The sequence below is a fragment of the Oncorhynchus nerka genome, linkage group LG8, assembly GCF_034236695.1.
Source record: "Oncorhynchus nerka isolate Pitt River linkage group LG8, Oner_Uvic_2.0, whole genome shotgun sequence".
In the NCBI taxonomy this organism is placed as follows: domain Eukaryota; kingdom Metazoa; phylum Chordata; class Actinopteri; order Salmoniformes; family Salmonidae; genus Oncorhynchus; species Oncorhynchus nerka.
In genome coordinates this window covers 25,313,490-25,336,443 of record NC_088403.1, presented here as the reverse complement: position 1 = coordinate 25,336,443, position 22,954 = coordinate 25,313,490, and the positions used below count along the sequence as shown (strand labels likewise).

General features: G+C 44.4%; 1 protein-coding gene across 3 annotated transcripts in view; it reads left to right on the top strand.

The window, feature by feature from the left end:
• The window catches only part of syt1a (synaptotagmin Ia), a 280,846-nt gene extending 258,150 nt beyond the window's left edge, over nucleotides 1–22,696 (top strand). For all 3 annotated transcript variants that reach the window (XM_029665801.2, XM_029665798.2, XM_029665799.2), the window contains exons 7-11: nucleotides 167–334; nucleotides 2,224–2,391; nucleotides 6,101–6,218; nucleotides 17,162–17,295; nucleotides 21,249–22,696. In XM_029665801.2, the coding sequence (XP_029521661.1) occupies nucleotides 167–334; nucleotides 2,224–2,391; nucleotides 6,101–6,218; nucleotides 17,162–17,295; nucleotides 21,249–21,455 (795 nt within the window). In that variant the 3' untranslated portion in view covers nucleotides 21,456–22,696. The remainder of the gene's footprint in view (nucleotides 1–166; nucleotides 335–2,223; nucleotides 2,392–6,100; nucleotides 6,219–17,161; nucleotides 17,296–21,248) is intronic.
• Nucleotides 22,697–22,954: the final 258 nt, after the last annotated feature.

Sequence of the window (22,954 nt, the reverse complement as noted above, 5' to 3'; positions counted from 1 at the left end):
GTTTATTCCAATTGAACCAAAGCTTGGTGCTCTGTTAGAATGGTGGTGGGATGACAGTCATATCAAGGCTCTGGTATTGCTGTGGGTAGTCTGGTATTGCTATGGGTAGGACTGTGGTAGTGCTGACTAGTCTCTGTTGTCTCCCCTCCACCCTTCCTCTCCTCAGCTCATAGTAGGGATCATCCAAGCAGCGGACCTTCCAGCCATGGACATGGGCGGCACCTCGGACCCCTATGTCAAGGTCTACCTGCTACCTGACAAGAAGAAGAAGTTTGAGACCAAGGTCCACCGGAAGACCCTAAACCCTACCTTCAACGAGCAGTTCCAATTCAAGGTACTTATTCAAGGTATAAGAGTAGACTAGACAATACTACACCCATGCAACTCTCAAACCTTGTCTTGTGTAGCAGTAGTAGTAGTAGTAGTAGTAGTAGTCGTAGCAGTAGTAGTAGCAATAGTAATAGTAGTAGTTGCTGTTGTTGTATTAGTAGTAGTATTAGTTGTTGTAGTAGTAATAGAAGTAATAAACTTTGTATTCCAAAATAGCAACAATAGACATTTCTCAAGGAATAGGACAAATACACAATACACAAACCATACATTGCACACAGTAGTTTAAGCAGGTTGTGTTTGTTTGTTCTATGACCAAGTCATTTGCATGCTGTGGTGTGTTCGTTCGGGTAAGGTGTGTAGACATGGAGCAGCTGGCCCCGTAACAAGCTGCTGACAGACTGCCTCCTGGTCCACACAGCTGGCCCAGTAACAAGCTGCTGACAGACTGCCTCCTGGTCCACACAGCTGGCCCAGTAACAAGCTGCTGACAGACTGCCTCCTGGTCCACACAGCTGGCCCAGTAACAAGCTCCTGACAGACTGCCTCTTGGTCCATACAGCTGGCCCAGTAACACGCTCCTGACAGACTGCCTCCTGGTCCACACAGCTGGCCCAGTAACAAGCTGCTGACAGACTGCCTCCTGGTCCACACAGCTGGCCCAGTAACAAGCTCCTGACAGACTGCCTCTTGGTCCTTGGTCCATACAGCTGGCCCAGTAACAAGCTGCTGACAGACTGCCTCTTGGTCCATACAGCTGGCCCAGTAATAAGCTGCTGACAGACAGCCTCCTGTTCCATACAGCTGGCCCAGTAACAAGCTGCTGACAGACAGCTTCCTGGTCCACACAGCTGGCCCAGTAACAACCTGCTGACAGACAGCCTCCTGGTCCACACAGCCTCTGTATGATCAGGATTCACACAGGCAGATGCAATCTTCCATCTCTCCTTATTCTCTCTCTCTTTCTTGTTTTGATTTGGCCTAAATTTGAGCAAAAGATCCTCCGTTTCGAAAATGTGATTGTAGCTACAATATCTCAGCTGTGGAGGAAGAGTTGTGGTATTCACCCAGCAGTAAAAAGATAACAGGTGTTTGTCTGCAGCGAGGAATACGTAGCATATGTGGGGGGCTGGGGGGATGCTGGTTGCCAGATTGGTTAAATACCAGTAGCATATTTATTTTGGAATTCAGAAAACATGGTAGATCTGTGAAGCTTTATTTATCCCACCGGCGCCTACTTGTAATCACAAGTGGCTCCATTATAGAAATGAAGGAGCTAGGAGTGTTCTTTGGTCGTGGTGGTGATAGTGTCAAGGACAAACTTCAGAAGTCTTATCTCTTTTCTAGCCAATCAGGCAGTTTGTCACCATGTTGTAACAAGATGCCGTGTATAATGAGCTTTGTCTGCCTCAATTGGAGGCAATCAAGAATCAAATCCCAGACACCACTCTCATCCACTCTTCACCATCCCCTCCACCAGCACGCCTTCCTTCGCCCTGGATCTCTGGCAGATAAGACTGCCTGCCGCCTGTCTGTCACAGATAGGACTGGAGAAGGAAGGAGAGGAGGACGAGGGAGGAGGAGGCGGGTTGATTGATTTGTAATGCTCTAGAACCAGAACTTCCCCAACTCACCACAACTCCTCTCTATTCCTTGATAAGTAATACCAGTGCCTGGAAGTAGCTTTGATACAGCGTTCCAATCTGGCGGCCATTTTGTAAAGCACCACTTTCACCACTGTGCTACTACAGTTGTCAACAATAGACTACTTCAATTTATCCTTAGTTTGAGATAAGTAAGTTCCACCAGAAGACACTTAGAGAGGTTTCAAGTTCGGACAGACTCTCTTCTAGTGATTATATGCACAAGTTCAGTCCTCATGGTTCTCCCCAGGTGCCCTACGTCGAGCTGGGAGGCAAGACGCTGATGATGACGGTGTACGACTTTGACCGCTTCTCCAAGCACGACGCCATCGGAGACGTGAAGCTGCCCATGAACAAGATTGACTTTAGTCACGTGACCGAGGAGTGGCGGGATCTTGTGAGCGCCGAGAAGGAGGAGGTAAATAATATAATATATATATAATATAACATCTCTAAGTTTACACATCAGAAACTCCTAATATTTTCTTCCCCAAAGATATGACAGTTGACTACCAGTATGGAGTGTTGTCACCAAGGTAACAGTTCATTTCTCGAAAATCCACGATCAGACATTTTAAATGACACGTTTTATCACACGTCAATCGTATGACTATGTTAAAAATGTTTTACCTGGGATTGAAGAGTGAGCTCAGTGCCAAACAGTAGTTGGGGGTATTCCATCTCTCATAGAAAATGTAACTGATACAATGTTCAAGGTAAATGTTATGGCGTGCAAGCATTTAAGCGTGGGTTGCTAGGCGAACCTCGTTTTTAGCAGCCCGCTAGGTTCATGTAAAGGTTCATTTTCACACCTGTGGTGCCAGAGAGTGGAAGGACATCTCAATCTGCCGCGTTGTTCCAGAACCAGACAAGCTACACCTGATCACTTCACGCGAGGCTTGAGACACTGTCTTAACGCCCTTAAAGTGGTAGTCGCTCACTTCAGTGGGCTTTCGCTGAAGGTTTTGATTTGATTTGAAATGGCCACTATCGTTAGCACCATCTTAAACACTATATGATTACACAAATGTTGAAATGGGATCATTGTGCGAAGGCTTTAAGGATAATGTGACACACCAAGCAACTTGTGTAAGAGACAATGGGGTCAAGAAGAAGTTCCTGTCCTCATTGAATGTGTGTAACAGTGGCTGAAAGGAATGTTTCACACATCAGCCGTGCCTCAGTGGCTGCAAATGACACCCAACGAGTTCCTAGCAGTTAGCTAAAGAGATGCTCTGAACCGCCCGTCCTCTAGTCTGGTCCCAGATCTGTTTGTGCGCTATAGCCAACTCCTATTTCTCCCCATGCTTCTAGATGCTCTGGGCAAAATTGAATAAATAATCCCAATATCCACTCAGAAAAATGTATGGGCACATTACCCATATCTATGCAAATATATGCATCCACACAGAGTGAGAGGCATGTTGAACCAGATATTTCCTCTGGGGTATGATTTAAGCAATAAGGCCCGAGGATGTGTGGTGGCTAATATACAACGGCTAATGGCTGTTCATATGCACGACGCAACGTGAATTGCCTGGACACAGCCCTTAGCCATGGTATATTGGCCATATACCACAAACCCCCAAGGTTCCTAATTGCTTAATTATAAACTGGGTGATTTGAGCCTTGAATGCTGATTGGTATACTGGTTACACACGGAATTAGAACAGTAAAAACATAAAAACAGGCCTTAGCCCTGGTATATTGGCCATATACCACACCCCCTTGTGCCTTATTGCTTAATTATACCATGGCATTGTTGAATACTCGTTTATGATTGGCTTGAAGGGCATGGATTATTTCCCTATAACGCACGGTATATCAGCACTGTAGAATTGTAGAACTGTAGAATTCAATGGCCATAGTTCATTCTTATATGTTCTATGTTTGAGCTGCTTTTGAAAGCAAAACTTGAATTGAAAACATTATTGCCATTGTTTAATTAGATTTTCATAATAGCAAGCTAGGACTAAACTAGCAAGTCTGTTTGTTTGGCTATCAAAGCAACTACTGTAACTATCTAGTAAACTTACTATCTAGTAAACAGTGGATGTTGAACACATTTCTACCTGCAAATGAACACATTTGTAGCGGCAAATGTGTTAAATTATAGCCATGGTATAAAAGGGATCATCAACTCTGGGCTTTATCCGTTCTCTGAAAAATTATACAACTCCGTGGAAGGTTCCACGTCGTTCATTATTCTCTACAGAATGCATAGACCCTTGTTGATTATCCCTTACATATACAGTAGGTCTGTGGTAAAGATATCATGGCGGCATTCTGTTCATATAACTTTAAAATGAAGTCAAACACTGCCAGAATAACAGATGGATTCCAGATGAATTCAGAAGGAATCCAATCTTTTTTAAGTGACACATGTTTTTACCCCCAAGCCTCCTAAGACTCCTGAACAGGTAACCAAATGGTTACCCGGACTATTTTCATTGTGCGCCCCCCTAACCGGGCTATCTGCAATGTGTCCCACCACCCGCCAACCCCTCTTTTTACGCGACTGCTAATCTCTGTTCCCATACCTACATGTACATACTACCTCAATAAGCCTGACTAACAGGTGTCTGTATGTAGCCTTGCTACTCTTATTTTCAAATGTCTTTTTACTGTTGTTTTATTTCTTTACTTACCTACACACACACACACACACACACACATACTTTTTTTTCTCACTATTGGTTAGAGCCTGTAAGTAAGCATTTCACTGTAAGGTCTACCTGTTGTATTCGGCGCACGTGACAAATAAACTTTGATTTGATTTGATATCAGGGGGTTTCATAATTTGTTTGTTTTCCACTGTGTATTCTTCTAGAAACAAAGGTTCCTTACAACGGCGTCTGTTGTCGAGAAGAAAAGTGATGCGGTGACAATTGGATTTACCTGCAAACGTGCTTTGAAATAACACCCATATTGGCTGAGGGAACCACGGACCATGCATTTTATTAGCTACAAAATGTTAGACTCTTCCTACTCGGTTGTATAACAGTGTTGACATAGCGAAAACATCCTCCTCAACCTGGCGGGTCAAACACGAGGCGCTCTCGGCAGGAGAGGCAGTGCTGGCCTTTCCCAGATATTTCTGGAATATATTAGACCATGATGGCTTCAGACAAGCATCATTTATTTCAGCGTTTCTTTCTCTCAGTCTCTCTACCCATGTCTCCCCAGGAGGAGTGTGTGTTTATGTTGATGAAGCTGGAGCTTCTGTCATTAAAGTGAGTCTATTTAGTCCCGTCGGCTCTGGGCTGAGTGTACAGGCCAGGCCCGGCTAGATACACCGACTGAGTAATGGCAACCCAGGCTGAGAATAAACCTGCCCCAAATACAACTCACATCTGGCAACCGTATTATATTCTCATCACATATATTTAGTATTAGGGAATCGGTCTTGATTGTAATTTGATAAAAGACCTCTGGTATATAAAACTAAAATCAATGTTCAGGCCTCCTCGGCCCTTGATTTATGAGGTCTATTCATAGTGGCTGTTTCCAATCATGTGTAATTCGAGTTGGACCTGGGACACTTATTGAGCATCAGTCTGTTCTACTTGTTAATATGTGTAATTCCAGAAATATAAATCCCATTTTGAGTCTGTTCGCTCTGTGACTACGATTGTTTATTTCTATGTTGATGTGTATGACACAAGGGAACGATTGATGACGTTCTGTCTCTCAGCAGCTATAACCTCAACCAATAATCTCTACACGTTTATTCCTTGAGCGGATGGTCGGGGGTCCCGGAACATAATTGCAAATAATTTGTCAAATTGACCACAAGATGCCCAAACAAATATAATATTTGACTAAATCATAAGAATTTCAAACCTTGATTACATTTGGATATGGTAACATATGTATCCCTATTATGCGTTGGAATACTTGGGGACAGATTTACTCAATTAAAATCTCTTGGAGCTGAATTCCTGTTTTTTTTTTGTTACGTTAATTTATGTCGTCCATGTGAAAGCATTCAAGCTTTTAGACAGACAAGACTACACACCCAAAACATGTGTCACTTCAGCAGACAACTGCATCCTTATTCATAGCTATGGTCATGACTCCTTTCTCTCTCTCTCTCTCTCTCTCTCTCTCTCTCTCTCCTCTCACAGCAAGAGAAGCTGGGTGATATCTGCTTCTCCCTGCGATACGTGCCCACCGCTGGTAAGCTGACCGTGGTCATCCTGGAGGCCAAGAACCTGAAGAAGATGGACGTGGGAGGCTTGTCAGGTGAGCAGAGCAGAGCTGAGGGCCACAACAAGGATGGCCAGGCAAGACGATTGACAGCCAGGGGGCCTAAGATGGTAGTAAGGAATTGTACCTCCAGACCTGCTCTCATCTGTGTCATGTCCACTCAAGAGGAGGGGCTGTCATTATGAAACCCTCAGTCAAAGCCACTCTCTCTCTCTGGTAATGAACGCTCTCAGGGTGTTACAGTATGTATTAGAAACCATTGTTTTGCCCTCTCCCCTCTCTGTGCTGTTCTAGGGGTTTTGCTGAAGGCTTGGTGAGTCATTGTGGGGCCCAGTGTTTTGTCTGGTTGGACTTTGGGAAATTGGTGTCTGTTGGAGACTTTGAGCTCTGATTGTGCTGCACTTTCACTCCCCGCTGGCTTTCCACACGACAGGCTCATCTTTTGTCTGAGAAAATCTGCGGCAGCAATCACTTCAGTGTCTCCTATTTTCCTGCAGATATTTCTCTCAAACAACAACCGTCCCCAACCAATCATTGCCCACCATTATATTGGCAGGAGATAATAGATAGCATCTGAAGTGATTAATGTATGTCTAAACTCTACCTCCAAAATGTGGACAGCAATAGAAATGGCATTTTGTCCTCCAGAACAATGCCAATGTGATGTCAATGTGATGCCAACAGAACATGTGGTTAGACCCAGGTACTCCAGGGATCAGGGGTGTGGGTGGTGGTTTACTGGGCTCCACTGTGCAGACCTGCTGTTGCGTGGGAGAAAATACACATGGACAGTAATGATCGCAGTGGGCTCTAATGAACACCCTGCTTTATGTTGGCAGGAGATCCCATAGGAACTACACTGAAGTAACGCTTTGGAAAGTCACCTGGCCATTGTGGCCATGGTTCACTAAAGCACCTGTAGAGGCTCATAGATAGAACACATTTCTAATGAATTGACCAACTCTGAAAAGCAAGCCTGACGCCATGGTAACAGAATGTTTCATTTGCGATAGTCACCACGCATTCCACACACACACACACACACACACACACACACACACACACACACACACACACACACACACACACACACACACACACACACACACACACACACACACACACACACACACTCCTGAGCATGTGCGGGTGTGTGTGTACTGCAGAGAGTAATCCATCTAGTGTTGAGCAGCTTCCCATCCATCAGTGAGCATGGGGCAGAACTCTCCCTGAGGGCCAGAGAACACCATGATGGATATCAGACACTCTCCCATGAAGCTCCCCTCGGAACATCACACCATCACACCACCAATACTGTTCTACACAGAAAGGTGGACAGGAGAAAGTGGACAGGAGAAGGTTTTCGCTGCTGCACCGCTCAGAGATGAGCAAAGAAATCTAATTTTCTAAACCTTTCCTCTTGAAGGAGGGCTATGTGGGCGCGGGCCCCTTCTAGCAAGCAGAGCCAGCTGTGTACATTTCCTGTATGGTCCTGGTGATATGGGCCATTCAGGAGCTAGAAATAGGAGCCCACCTGAACCATTCATCACTCCACCCCACAAAGAGCCCCCCCAGCGCCCAAATCCCCCCTTCCACAGCTGGGTCCACCCCACCCCTCCCGTCTCCCTGGCTCTCTCCTATCCGTTCCTTGGACCATTTCTAATCCCCTATCCTCCTCTTCCTCCCTGTCCTTCCTCCTAACCTTAACCCTCTCCAGGCTGCAGTTATCATGCATCTAGTCCATTCTCCCTCCCCGTGCCTCACAGCCTAGCATGCCATCAGTGCCTGACTTGCCTAACAGAACCGCTACCTCACACTAGCCCAAGACCTTCCGTCATCTGTCAGAGTAGTGTGCCTGGTAGCCATTAGCCAGAACCCCTACCTCCCCGCTTGCATTTCCACTCGAAGCATTAGCTCTCATCTGTCGCCATTTGCATCATGGGATTGGCCACATCCTAAGCTGTCAATCAAGCTGATGAGGTAATAGAAGGGAGGCAGTTTGAAGGCCAGGCAGTTACTGTGGGAAACTTATTCCGAAGGAAAGTGGTTAGTAAGGTTGGCTGGGCTTGACATGCAATATGCCAAGGGTAATTGGTGCATGGTTTATCTAGTGTGTTTAAAAGGTCAAAGTGGAGCCAAGTCTGGGGATTTCTGGTTGAATTATTAACGTATGGTAATAGCATGTTTTCATCTTAGTTGCCATTGGATTCAGGTTCCGAACTATGATTTCCATTTTAATAGCACATTAGACTGGCTACACTGTTGTAGGTGGGTCTGTGTTAGTGTGTGTTTTGCGTGTGTCAGAGTGTGTCAGTCAGTGTGTGCATGGATATGTCTCTCATTGTATACTCAAATGAGCATACTGTATCATAAAATCTGTAAGGGGATAACATAATTTCTAGCCAATGGCTTCTAGCCATCCCAAGACCCTATTGAGAATCATATTGGCACATCATTGTCTATCCAATCTATCCAACTGGTAAAGTACTTAACACTCTCACCTGGGTTTTTACTGGAATGAGAATTATAGGAGCTATTGTTCGACTTTCATGTTACCTATTGAAGTCCCAACCAGTAGGCTAGATAACAGGCGTCTTGTTCCCACTCACACAGCTTATTTCGACATTCATGTTTTTGATGTCAACCGAACAATGAACAAGGTAGTGAAGCTGAACACAATGACAGCAATTTGACCTTTTTTAAATGTTATCAGAAAATTGAATTGAGGAATAGCTTGTGCTTGGCTTGTTTTGTTCAAGTTTTGAAAGAGAGCGTTGTCATTCCTTTTGAAAGGAGCCAATACTCTGGTATCTCTCCCTCTCTCCGCCTCTGGGTTTGACTAACCAAATAAACAAATACCAAACAAGCATAATTCCCGTACACGCTTTAGGGCAGAAAATATTGTTTTGAACCCCTGTAGCTAACAAAATTGTGTTCCAATTTATTTTATCTAACAAGATATCGCAGAGTACTATATCGCAGTTAGCCCATTGTATGAAGAGTCAACTTCTCCAGAAGTGTCTTTTTGCCAGGAGAATAGACGTCAAAGCCTGGCAGATAGATGAAATAACATGCGTGTATATAATAACAATAATTAGTGACTATCTCACGTCGTGACACAGCCAGAACTAGAGGAGGAGGACAAGTAATTGATGGTCTGGGATTGGTCCTTTCCTCCACTGCTGTCCTGTTTATCGAGCCTAATTACTGCTCAGCCAACGAGACACCTTTATTTTCATTCAAATATGTATAATTATTCATAATTCTTCTGATTGCCCCAAATAATCGGAACAGCCAGAATCGCTGTATCATGCTGTGCAGCCAAACTTGTTTTAAAAGAGCACCTAATCTAATCATCGTTAGAAGTTCTCAGCTGAGCCACTCCTCAATCACAGTGGAAGGTTTATTTTTTGTCAACAACCTCGTCTTATCATAACATAACTATATCCCTGGAGGGACTCTTATAATACAGTATATACCATACAATCCATCGAAGGCAAGAAACTTGTCTTTCTCATAATCTTTGCTGAAAATGTACAGGTAACCTTATAGACTCAAGGTGAGTTCCTATATTTAAGAACAGTATATATTGTGACAATGGGAACAACTCTCACTAGTATGACTCACCACAGGAGAGAGCTCCAGTACCCGTGGATTTAAAATACAGTTGAAGTTGGAAGTTGACATACACTTATGTTGGAGTCATTAAAACTTGTTTTTCAACCACTCCATAAATTTCTTGAAAACAAACTATAGTTTTGGCAAGTCGGTTAGGACATCTACTTTCTGCATGACATAAGTACTTTTTCAAACAATTGTTTACAGACAGATTATTTCACGTAAAAAATGTATCACATTCCCAGTGGGTCAGAAGTTTACATACACTAAGTTGGCTGTGCCTTTAAACCACTTGGAAAATTCCAGAAAATGATGTCATGGCTTTAGAAGCTTCTGATAATTGTCATCATTTGAGTCAATTGGAGGTTTACCTGTGGATGTATTTCAAGGCCTACCTTTAAACTCTGTGCCTCTTTGCTTGACATCATGGGAAAATCAAAAGAAATCAGCCAAGACCTCAGAAAAAAATGTATAGACCTCCACAAGTCTGGCTCATCCTTGGGAGCAATTTCCAAACGCCTGAAAGTTCATCTGTACAAAGATTAGTACGCAATGATAAACACCATGGGACCACTCAGCCGTCATACCGCTCAGGAAGTTCTGACTCCTAGAGATGAACGTACTTTGGTGCGAAAAGTGAAAATCAATCCCAGAACAACAGCAAATGGCCTTGTGAAGATGCTGGAGGAAGCAGGTACAAAAGTATCTATATCCACAGTAAAACGAGTCCTATATTGACGTAACTGGAAAGGCCGCTCAGCAAGGAAGAAGCCACTGCTCCAAAGCCGCCATAAAAAAGCCATACTACGGTTTTCAACTGCACATGGGGACAAAGATCGTACTTTTGGAGAAATGTCCTTTGGTCTGATGAAACATAAATAGAACTGTTTGAAGGCAATGCTAAAGGCAATGCTACCAAATACTAATTGCGTGTATGTAAACTTCTGACCCACTGGGAATGTGATGAAAGAAATAAAAGCTGAAATAAATCATTCTCTCTACTATTATTCTGACTTTTCACAGTCTTAAAATAAAGTGGTGTTCCTAACTGACCTAAGAGAGGGAATTTTTACTAGGATTAAATGTCAGGAATTGTGAAAAACTGAGTTTAAATGTATTTGGCTAAGGTGTATGAAACTTCTGACTTCAACTGTAGTTGTCACTTCTCAAGGCTGCAGGGCTCTTCACTGGCTGTGTGCAGCAATGTGATAACAGCCTATTTCTATGGGTGAAGTATGTTTGTGGGGCACATAGACCATGTCCCCTCACATAAAAGGTGAGTAGAAGCATATAAAGAGAACTCAGCGCCAATGCTGACAGCCTACATACAGTGAAGTGTGTAAAGTGTGTAAAGCCACAGGCACTATCAAGAGCCAATCAAATCATTTGTGTTAAATAATATAGTGCTATAGAATAGTATCAGTGTGTTACATACAGAAGCACAGTGGATGTTACTGGAGGATGAGTACATGCTTGTTAAGATAATGGATGTACTGTCTGCCCTGTGACACTTCTCTCCCTCTCTCCGTCTTTCTCTTTCTCTCTCCATCTCCCTTTCTCTCTCCACCTCTCTCTCTCTCTCTCTCTCTCTCTCTCTCTCTCTCTCTCTCTCTCTCTCTCTCTCTCTCTCTCTCTCTCTCTCAGTCACAGGGGATAGTGAGGCTGTTCATAACAGGGTAATGGACCTCCTCAGTGAGGAGGTTATCACATCAACCAGTCCTGTGGTATTAATGAACCTTCACTGCCTTCAGCCAGTGCTCCCTCACCTCACCACACAGCATGCCATCAAGCCTCTCGGCTGGAGACCATATTATTTGTTTTGTTTCTCATGCATACTGCCCGGCTGTTTAAGGGAGCTCCAGGTTCGCAGCCCCACTCCAGTCATTTACACTTCCAAGGTGTGGAAAGCAATGAGGCCAGGTGTTATTATAATGATGAACGAATGGAAAACCAATTTGGTGGTGATTAGGGAAATGCAGAAGTTTGGAAGTGTGTGTGTGTGTGTGTGTGTGTGTGTGTGTGTGTGTGTGTGTGTGTGTGTGTGTGTGTGACGTAGCTTAGTTGCATGTGAATGATTCATGTCAACTCCAAGTGTGTAAAACCGAGATGACAGTGGGGCCCTGCGTGCCCCTCCTCCATGGCCCATCCAGAACGATGGGAGGGAAACTAAGATGACAGCTGAGCTATATTTAACCTGCTTGTGTTGACGTTCGTTCAACATCTCGTACACAGCCCCCGCAAGCCAACACACAGCACACTCGAGTAAGCAGCCAACGTGCATGTTTACTAGTAGCTTTCTGTTTTTACCGTTTGATCTTCACACGCTCAGTAGACTAATTATGATTGGCATTGATAGCTATTCTCTTTCACTTAGGCCTATAATCCAAAATATATAGCAATGACAAGTTATCGACAAGCTTAAAGCCTGGATCTAAGCGATTCTGTTCAAACCGACGGGGGAAACACAGTAACGCTGAAATAGGCTCGGAATGAATATAATGTGTTTGTTTTGGATGTACACACTGTCATGTTAAAAGGTCCTCTGTCATCTGTTTGGCACAGAGCCAGCTGGGATAGAAAAGGTCCTGTTCTGGCTGCTGCTCTGACAGATCGCATGGGACAGGTGCCTGCATCGTCTCCTCCACAAACACCTGCAGCCGACGTCGCTCCCCGTTAGCCACTTCTTCACACACCTGCTGCTCCCTGTTCACTGGGAAGGGAGGGGGACTCTTTATAAATGGGCACAGCATCTTTTCATTATAACCCGACCCATTGGCAGTGATCCAAATGAGTGACTGTCACGCTTGCAGCAAGGATCTGCCTCCGTATACTAAGGAACACAAGGAACGGTAAACGCGCTCTCTCTCTCTCTCTCTCTCTCTCTCTCTCTCTCTCTGCGACAGGCGCATCACATCAGCTGCCGCGGCCACTCATCCGCAAAATGGGCAGAGATTAGAGCTGTCTGGGATGAGACGCCAAAATGAGCTGGATATGAGTTGGGGTGCGTCGCCCGCCAAAACCCAATAATCCTGGCGGTGAGATAAGAAGAGTCTGGGTAGAATAGGGCTGAAAGCCACGGGACACCACAGGTGGTTTTCTAACGGTGGAGGGATAGGTTATCTGTGATATCCCTGCCTGGGTGTTGTTGTTGTGTGTATTCAGCCTCAGTCTCTATGGATAGGGGGATTCATTTATCCAGTGCTGGTCATTCAGGCCCAGGCCTGTGTGGATGGTCAAGATGAGGCAGAGGTAGCCAGATACAGGGTTGGAATGGGAAGGAGTTGGAATGTATTCATACGCTTGTGAATGTGAGGTCTTTTTTTATACAGAGATAAAAGATTTCTGCACAGGTTCAAGACTGTTGCAACTGATGATCGGGAGCAGGGATGAAGAAATACTTTGCCATTAAACGTGTGTGAATGCCTGTGTGAGTTACAGCTGTCACAGCCATGGATCAGGATCTGATGCAGCCTCTGTTATCAGTCTGCTGTGACAGTTCCAACCAATGGGATTGAGCCTAACCTCCACAGAGACCTTGGGGACCATACTTAGTTCGTCCACAAACTTCCCTCCATTAACCTCCAATCATTACCTATTAGAAAAGCTTCCTATCAGCGTCAACAGCGAAGCTGTAGAAGTCTGATTGTTTGTAATCGGCTCTCTCATGACACATCGTTAGTTTCCTACAGGGACATTAGTAGAACCTATAAAGAAGGGAACTGAGCTGAAGAGAATTCACTGCACACAACAACAAAAAAGAAAGAGAGAAAAAAACAATAAAGGGGTTGTTGATGGAAGAGTCTGATAGAAAGTGGTGATACGGCCGTGTGATGCTCACAGTCCGACACTGGAGAAGATTCCCATTTAGATACTGCTGGGCCTATTCACTAACACCCACCTCTCCTCCACTGTCTCTTTTATCATCGCACAGCCCTCACCGCACCACAGGAGAGTAATAAACGTCACAATGGACACCCGCTCTCGAGGCTGCATTCTCTTTCTCTCTCTCTCTCTCTCTCTCTCTCTCTCTCTCTCTCTCTTTCTCTCTTTTTGTTCTAGCTGTTCTCTCCCTTCTGTTCATTCACCCTCTCTCTCTTCGTTCACTCAGTTCTCTCTGTCTTTCTCTCGCTATCACACTTTGTCTCCGTCCTTTCTTTTTTTCTCCCTTTCCCTCTGTCCCATTGCCTTTCTTTCTCTCTTTTTCTTTCTCTCGGTTCTGCTTCTATTTTCCTCTGTCTCTCAGTGTACACTGTCCACACAGCTATGGGATGAACCTGTCAGTGAGCAATCAGCTCTTACAGATGTAGGGTCTTAATTTGAGACAGTTTTCTACAGCAGGAAAATATGCCTGCAACAACAGGAAATGTAAATTATTATGTGAATTATAATTCATCTACATTCTTGTAGGGGTTGATACATTTTTCATTAATAAAGCAAATCAAGTCTGAAAATTCACAGGTAGCCTAGTGGTAAGAGGGGAGGGGCGGCAGGTAGCCTAGTGGTAAGAGGGGAGGGGCGGCAGGTAGCCTAGTGGTCAGAGGGGAGGGGCGGCAGGTAGCCTAGTGGTTAGAGGGGAGGGGCGGCAGGTAGCCTAGTGGTAAGAGCATTGGGCCAGTAACCGGGAGGTTGCTGGATTGAATCCCCGATACAAATCTGTTGTTCTTCCCCTGAGGAATGCAGTTAACCCACTATTCCCCGGGCGCCGAAGACGTGGATGTCCATTAAGGCGGTCCCCTGCACCGCTCTGATTCAGAGGGGTTGGGTTAAATGCGGAAGACACATTTCAGTTGAATACATTCAGTTGCACAACTGACAAGGTATCCTCCTTTCCCTCTAAGTTGGATAACAGATGTTTACCATTGCTTTCAAAATGTTTGCCATTGCTAGGAATCCCACAGATGTTCCACAGTCAAAACTGTAGAACAAATCCCTACAAAGCCCTACACCATGAGCATCCAAGACAGCCTAATAAAGTCATCTGGGAGCCACAGATACATCTAGATTATGAGAACCAGCAGTAATAAAGTCAGACTCTTAGGACGACGAGCGATAATTACGAATTATCTATGATACAAAGACGGCTGTGTAGAGCTAAGAAGAAATTGCTAAGATTAGACAAATCAAACCGTTGTACTATAATGAAATGTAATGAAATGCAAATGTAATATGAGGATTGAGGATTGATACTGATGCCTTGCTTCATTGGTGCATTGTCATGCTGGTGCTCAATTGTAACTGCCACCCTTTCCCTTAATGTGATTGGTCGTTTAGCTCAATTACCATGCCATATCCTATCCTATTTCTTTGTGTTTGTTGATCCTAGAACCAACAACGCTGTCTCATCTTCAAAGATAAATGGCGTGACCTGTTTTCATTAAGATAAGTCTGTGTCTACTATCTAACTCGAATTGGTTTCAATGGCAGTCCATTACCAAGGCTCATTAGCTCTCCAAAACTCAAGTGTCTTGTCTCAAACAGGGTACCACTCCACACCCTCCTCTCCCCCCTCCACTTCCCGCTTGTCATTAGCATTCCGAAAGGAGTAAAAGAAATCAGGATTGCTAGCCATGCTAGTCCAACGTCTTGATTGCCAATGATAAAGCAGGAAGGCTGATGGGTGAGTCTGCATCTTTTACTGGTCCTTTTGACCTGATTACCAGAGAGAGGGGGGCCACATGGCCGGCCAGAGCAGGCCCACTCTGGAGAGGCTTCAGTCTTCATTATTGGGGAAGGGAAATGAGGCCCTTCAGTGAAAGTGGCGAAAACATGAACCACTTGAAAAAGCAGCGAAATTCTATTTATAGAAATTTTGCGCAACTCTGTTTCTCTTGCATATGATTTGAAATGGGTTTGTAAGTACGGTGAATATGATCAGACTGTGTGATTCCTCTCCGTGTTGATATATCCAAATAAAGTGACAGACAAGGTGTGACTAAAACATATGAGTGTAGAGACACTAGAAAGGGAGGGTGTATATGCCTTGTGGCAGTAGGTTCTAACCTGGCCCTCTCTTCTTTCCTCAGATCCCTACGTGAAGATCCACCTGATGCAGTAGGTTCTAACCTGGCCCTCTCTTCTTTCCTCAGATCCCTATGTGAAGATCCACCTGATGCAGTAGGTTCTAACCTGGCCCTCTCTTCTTTCCTCAGATCCCTATGTGAAGATCCACCTGATGCAGTAGGTTCTAACCTGGCCCTCTCTTCTTTCCTCAGATCCCTACGTGAAGATCCACCTGATGCAGTGGGTTCTAACCTGGGCCTCTCTTCTTTCCTCAGATCCCTATGTGAAGATCCACCTGATGCAGTGGGTTCTAACCTGGCCCTCTCTTCTTTCCTCAGATCCCTACGTGAAGATCCACCTGATGCAGTGGGTTCTAACCTGGGCCTCTCTTCTTTCCTCAGATCCTTACGTGAAGATCCACCTGATGCAGTAGGTTCTAACCTGGCCCTCTCTTCTTTCCTCAGATCCCTACGTGAAGATCCACCTGATGCAGTGGGTTCTAACCTGGCCACCTCTCTTCTTTCTTTCCTCAGATCAGATCCCCCTACGTGAAGATCCACCTGATGCAGTAGGTTCTAACCTGGCCCTCTCTTCTTTCCTCAGATCCCTACGTGAAGATCCACCTGATGCAGTGGGTTCTAACCTGGCCCTCTCTTCTTTCCTCAGATCCCTACGTGAAGATCCACCTGATGCAGTAGGTTTTAACCTGGCCCTCTCTTCTTTCCTCAGATCCCTACGTGAAGATCCACCTGATGCAGTGGGTTCTAACCTGGGCCTCTCTTCTTTCCTCAGATCCCTACGTGAAGATCCACCTGATGCAGTGGGTTCTAACCTGGCCCTCTCTTTTATTTCCTCAGATCCCTATGTGAAGATCCACCTGATGCAGTGGGTTCTAACCTGGCCCTCTCTTCTTTCCTCAGATCCCTACGTGAAGATCCACCTGATTCAGTGGGTTCTAACCTGGGCCTCTCTTCTTTCCTCAGATCCCTACGTGAAGATCCACCTGATGCAGTAGGTTCTAACCTGGCCCTCTCTTCATTCCTCAGATCCCTACGTGAAGATCCACCTGATGCAGTAGGTTCTAACCTGGCCCTCTCTTCTTTCCTCAGATCCCTACGCGAAGATCCACCTGATGCAGTAGGTTCTAACCTGCCCCTCTCTTCTTTCCTCAGATCCCTATGTGAAGATCCACCTGATGCAGTAGGTTCTAACCTGGCCCTCTCTTCTTTCCTCAGATCCCTACGTGAAGATGCACCTGATGCAGTAGGTTCTAACCTGGGCCTCTCTTCTTTCCTCAGATCCCTACGTGAAGATCCACCTGATGCAGTAGGTTCTAACCTGGGCCTCTCTTCTTTCCTCAGATCCCTACGTGAAGATCCACCTGATGCAGAACGGGAAGAGGCTGAAGAAGAAGAAGACGACAATCAAGAAGAACACCCTCAACCCTTACTACAACGAGTCCTTCAGCTTTGAAGTGCCATTCGAGCAAATCCAGGTAAAGGTGTTGTACATTGCCATGCACATCTTGGGAGTTCTCCATGTTGTTGAAGCTTTAAGCCTAGATCTAATTGAGCTCAGTCATAAACCACCAAGTCAAGTTTTTTTTAAAGGATACTTCAAATAAGACTTAGTGCCAACACCTAGACCAATGACCAGGAGATTGTGTTCAAAGCTTGTGGCTACTAAGAGTGAATTGGTGGCTTAAAATTTGCATGTGAATGTGTGCTCTTTGGTCTGTACAGGATAATCAGTCTCAGGCTCTATTCATCATGGGCCCGATTCAGACTTAGTAAATGTACACCTTTCCTATGCACTTCTCAGTAGTTGGTATTCAGGCTTACCTAATGCAGGCGCGTAATGCATTAGTGTACCTCAAATTTGTATTTTGTCGACAGACTAAAATACATTGAAGGAACGGGTTCAGAATATAGGGATCAATGAAAGAAAGCCATCTACTGTATATATATATATATATATATATGCATATTCAGCTCAGTTTCAGCACCAACTGGTAAATAAAAAAATATTCTGATCTTGTAGACTTTAAGCAAAATGTATGGTTAGGAAAGTATGTATGAGTCATATTTTACAGGTTTGGAGTGTGTCTACGCACAGAATTGATTGATGAAAGTTGAGATACTCAAGTTCATTCCATTAAATATTAGAAGGTGGGAAGTAGATGTACTATAGGGGTTGAACAGTAGTCCTAGAAATCTACCCTGATCCTCACTAATCATGGAACTGTATGACAACGGTCCAGTCGTCGTGAACCATGCACCAGGCTTAAACTGCTACGTGTGGTCTGAGTTCCATATTGACTCAAGTAGGCTATGAGTAGGCTGTCCCAAATGATTTCACAATGTTAGCCTAATATGATCCACTAATGCTAGCAACCCTCAGGAACAACTACACAGACATGACAGAGGAAAGAAAAGTAAACGGAATGGAATGGAATCTTTCAAAATGTAGGCAACAAAATGTGGCTCCCGGTAGTGGCTAATATTTAACCATACATATTGTGAAATAAAACTGCCAAACGTCTGGGTATATAATTAAAACATTCTAAAGCGCAATTTGGCAGATTCGGTCCGACAGAAGCCTGCAGCTTGGGTCTCCAATTTTCATCTATGCAAATGATGAGAGCATACAAATAAAATCAGATTAACGGCACAGCTATTTACAGTTTACTTCACTGTGGGAAAGGGGACACAATGCATATCATGTTGATGTGATTTTTAGTTTGCTTCCATATGACTGGTTGTCTCCATGGATCATAAGGAAAAATCATCTCAAATCAAATCAAATTGTATTTGTCACCTACACAGCAGATGTTAATGCGAGTGTAGCGAAATGCTTGTGTTTCTAGTTCCTACCATGCAGTAATATCTAACAAGCAATCTAACCTAACAATTTCACAAGAAGTAGATGGTATAGAGTACAGTATATACACATGAGATGAGTAATGTAAGGGTATGCAGCAGCCACTCAATGTTAGTGATGGCTGTTTAACAGTCTGATGGCCTTGAGATAGAAGCTGTTTTTCAGTCTCTCGGAACCCGCTTTGCACCTGTACAGACCTCGCCTTCTGGATGTTAGCGGGGTGAACAGGCAGTGGCTCGGGTGGTTGTTGTCCTTGATGATCTTTTTGGCCTTCCTGTGACATCAGGTGGTGTAGGTGTCCTGGAGGGCAGGTAGTTTGCCCCCGGTGATGCGTTGTGCAGACCGCACCACCCTCTGGAGAGCCTTACGGTTGTGGGCGGAGCAGTTGCCGTACCAGGCGGTGATACATCCCGACAGGATGCTCTCAAATGTGCATCTGTAAAAGTTTGTGAGTGTTTTTGGTGACAAGACTAATTTCTTCAGCTTCCTGAGGTTGAAGAGGTGCTGCTGTGCCTTCTTCGCCATGCTGTCTGTGTGGGTGGACCATTTCAGTTTGTCCGTGATGTGTACGCCAAGGAACATAAACTTAACATAACATAAAATCCACCTTCTCCACTACTGTCCCATCGATGTGGATAGGGGGCTGCTCCCTCTGCTGTTTCCTGAAGTTCACGATCATCTCCTTTGTTTTGTTGACATTGAGTGTGAGGTTATTTTCCTGACACCACAGTCCGAGGGCCCCTCACCTCCTCCCTGTAGGCCGTCTTGTCGTTGTTGGTAATCAAGCCTACCACTGTAGTGTCGTCTGCAAACTTGATGATTGAGTTGGAGGCGTGCATTGCCACGCAGTCATGGGTGAACAGCGAGTACAGGAGAGGGCTGAGAACGCACCATTGTGGGGCCCCAGTGTTGAGGATCAGCGGGGTGGAGATGTTGTTACCTACCCTCACCAACTCTAAAACAATTGCTATGTGTATTTACAATTCTCTTCTCCAAATGGTTTACTCTTTAACCTAGCTCTTATCCATTTATAAATGACTGTGCATGGAGAATGCTGTTATTTCTATCAAAAAAAGAAAGTACATGCTTTTCCCACTTGGAACCGGCAGGTTTGCTCGACCTTATTCATGGTTTCTTCCCACACGAAGGTGGTAGAATGATGAGGGAGTTAAGTCAAGTCCCCCCCATTTGCATTCTCATTAAATGCCTTAATTTCACAAGTTTACAAGACAATTGCACAGGGGAGTGGTGAGAAGTAATGCCATTCTCAACACATCCCTGATTACAAGCCTTTGGCCGGTGATTACATTTCAACATTCAAATATCTCTTCTTCACGGTGCAATTCAGCACCTTTTTTTATCCAGTGCAATGAAATGTATATAGAGTACGGTTTAGTAAGGCGCTCGCACTGTTTGAGGACAAATTACTTTATGAGAAAGCACTTTAAAGCTACTAGGCCCAGAGAATTAAAGAAGATAAAGTGCATGCAAATTGGGCCAAGGGGGAATTATCTGTGAGCGGGCGTCTAAACGCCAGGCATAAAAAAGTAATTGCCTATAATTGATTTAGCACTTCACAGCTCACAAACCACGAGTTTGGTTCCACGTGCCTTCGTTTCAATTCGCAGCCCTACCCCGCCTAGCCTGTGAGGATGCCAATCAGAACATCCCATACCCATTGGAGAGACAGAGGGGTGACAGTGGAGGAAGCCTATACTGCTAAGTACACTCCCGCCTCCACAGAGGGTCCTTCTCTTTAAAGGGATAGAACAACCCAAATACAAGTGTCTCTGTCGTTGTTATACCTCAAAGTGATTTGAGGGGGTCGACTATCTCTTTCAAAGCCACTTGACTCCAACTGACAGGCTGAGGGACAGCGTTTCATTACATGCTTTGGGAGAACAGTGACTCGGCACCTACACAGGTAGAGCAGCTCCTCTCTCCTCTCTCATGTGGATCTTAGTGTACCGATTCATATTCCCTTCCAGCAGGTGACGCATGGATCACCGCTCATTGCTGAGACACTTTGAATAAACACATGCTGAGGCTGAAATGTTGACCTCTGAGTCAGCTTACAATCTGTTGTGCGTTTGGCTCTGGAAAGATTCAGACCCAGTCTTCAAATGGTGTCTACTGCTAATAAGCACGTAGGACTGGCTCTTCGAGGGAGCATATCACTCTTCACTCAAATAGGCCACTCTGGTAGTCAGGAGCATTTGACAGAGTGGAGGTTACTCCCACTTGTCTTCTAATTGTACTGCTTTTGGTATTTGAGAAATTAGCCAAGGTCGTTCTGTAGGTCGTCGAGCAGAGCCTTCATCATTGTGCTCAATAGAGGAAGTAGGCTGTCTGGGGACTTGAGACAATCATATTATTCTCTGTTACGTTGGGTGAATACTGGGTGCTCAAGAAAACTTCTCAGCACTACACAAATCATAAAACGTCCTTGACTATAGTCTGTGTGCTTTAAATGTTACCAGTACATTACTTTAGTTACCTGTACAGTGTGTGTATCCCACAAACTCGTAATTTATTCCAACGTCTTCCTCCCTACTTTTCCCCTTACAGAAAGTTCAAGTTGTTGTAACCGTTCTGGACTATGACAAGATCGGCAAGAACGATGCCATCGGCAAGGTCTTTGTGGGCCTCAACAGCTCGGGGACGGAGCTGCGCCACTGGTCGGATATGCTGGCCAACCCCAGGAGACCCATTGCCCAGTGGCACGTGCTGAAGGTGGAGGAGGAGGTGGACGCTCAGCTTTCCACAAAAAAATAGGCAGGGCCCTTAGAGCACCTTCCCCATAGTGCTCTTTAGCCAGTATGTGTAAATACCTCAGTGATATATGAGTCCATCCACCGTCAAACCAATCCAGCCAACACCCATCCTTCCCACCAACTCCATACTACTTGTCTTACCGCCTTCTTTTGTAATTGTCAATGGTTCTTTCAAACCCCTAGGCCCTGTCGTTCAGATTTGTGTTTCTATTTGTCAGGTTGGGAGTCCCCGCCCCTGACTTTGTTGTCCATCTCTGCACCCTGATTCCCCTTAACCAAATTCCCCCTTCTTTTAAGCAATATGATCTGTATAGATAGCGCATGACTGAAAGGCATTTATTGTACCACAGTTGTATATATCAGTCTGCAGACAAAAATGATTTCTAGTTTATGTTGGTATGTTGTTACCTGTTTCCTAATCTATGTATATCTGGATGTTTTTAATAAGATGTTCTATTTTAAATGATGTAAATGCAGATATAGGAGAGACGATATTATATATTACAGGATAAAACATTTTGACCTTATTGCATTCCAGAGGAAGAAGAAAGCAATTCCAACCTGTAAGATGCTAATGGAAGTATAGTCACCTTGTAAAAGACGGTGTCTGGCTTTATGTTTACTAATGAACCATTGCAGAAAAAAAGTTGAAATACACAGAAAACTAGGCCGTTAACTACTATGGTTTCATGGGAAAATATATGCTGCTGGATAGTATACAAGCACATGGTTTCTTATACACCTTTTATACACATTTCTCCATCAGAGGACCTACTTGTTTTGCTTGAAACACAATGTTCTGGAGGATCTCTCAAATCGATGCAAACCGGTTAGCCTTTTTCCTTTTCCTTAAGCAGGGCATCACCTTGTGACACAGTCAGTTACTTCAAAGTGAAATAGGTCCTCATTTGAAAGGCCATCTTTTCATTAAATGATTTACTTTTTACAGACCGGTCCTCTTAAACCCAAATGACTATTCCGCCAAACCCCCCTCGGAAACTGATCCCATATGAAATAGAATCAAGCAGTAGCCATTGTGTCCTTAAGCTTGTTGAACAATATTTACTTTCAATAGCCTTGTTGTTGGAAACGGATTATGTTCAGGACATTGGAGTCTCAAGGTCTCCATAGATGGAACAAAGAGTTTTGACTCTAAGCTTTTAGATGACTATTTTTTAGATAAATTCAGCTGATTTTTTTGTAAACTGCATGATTTTTTAAACAATATTTGCTAAAGGCTGGGATGGGGGGAGGGGGGGATCTACCAACACCATGGGGCTGGGATGGGGGGGGATCTACCAACACCATGGGGCTGTCTCTTATGATAACATCCCCTTGCCTTCAATCTATTTAATCTAGATTAAAGCTGAAGTGAGTGATTTGATGGGTCAGTATATGATTATTATATTGACTGGAAGTAAAGTGAGTTTCTAAACACTGCCATTTTCAGGGAGGTGACACATGTAGAGTAACCTTCTCTCCATGCACACTCCCACTAGG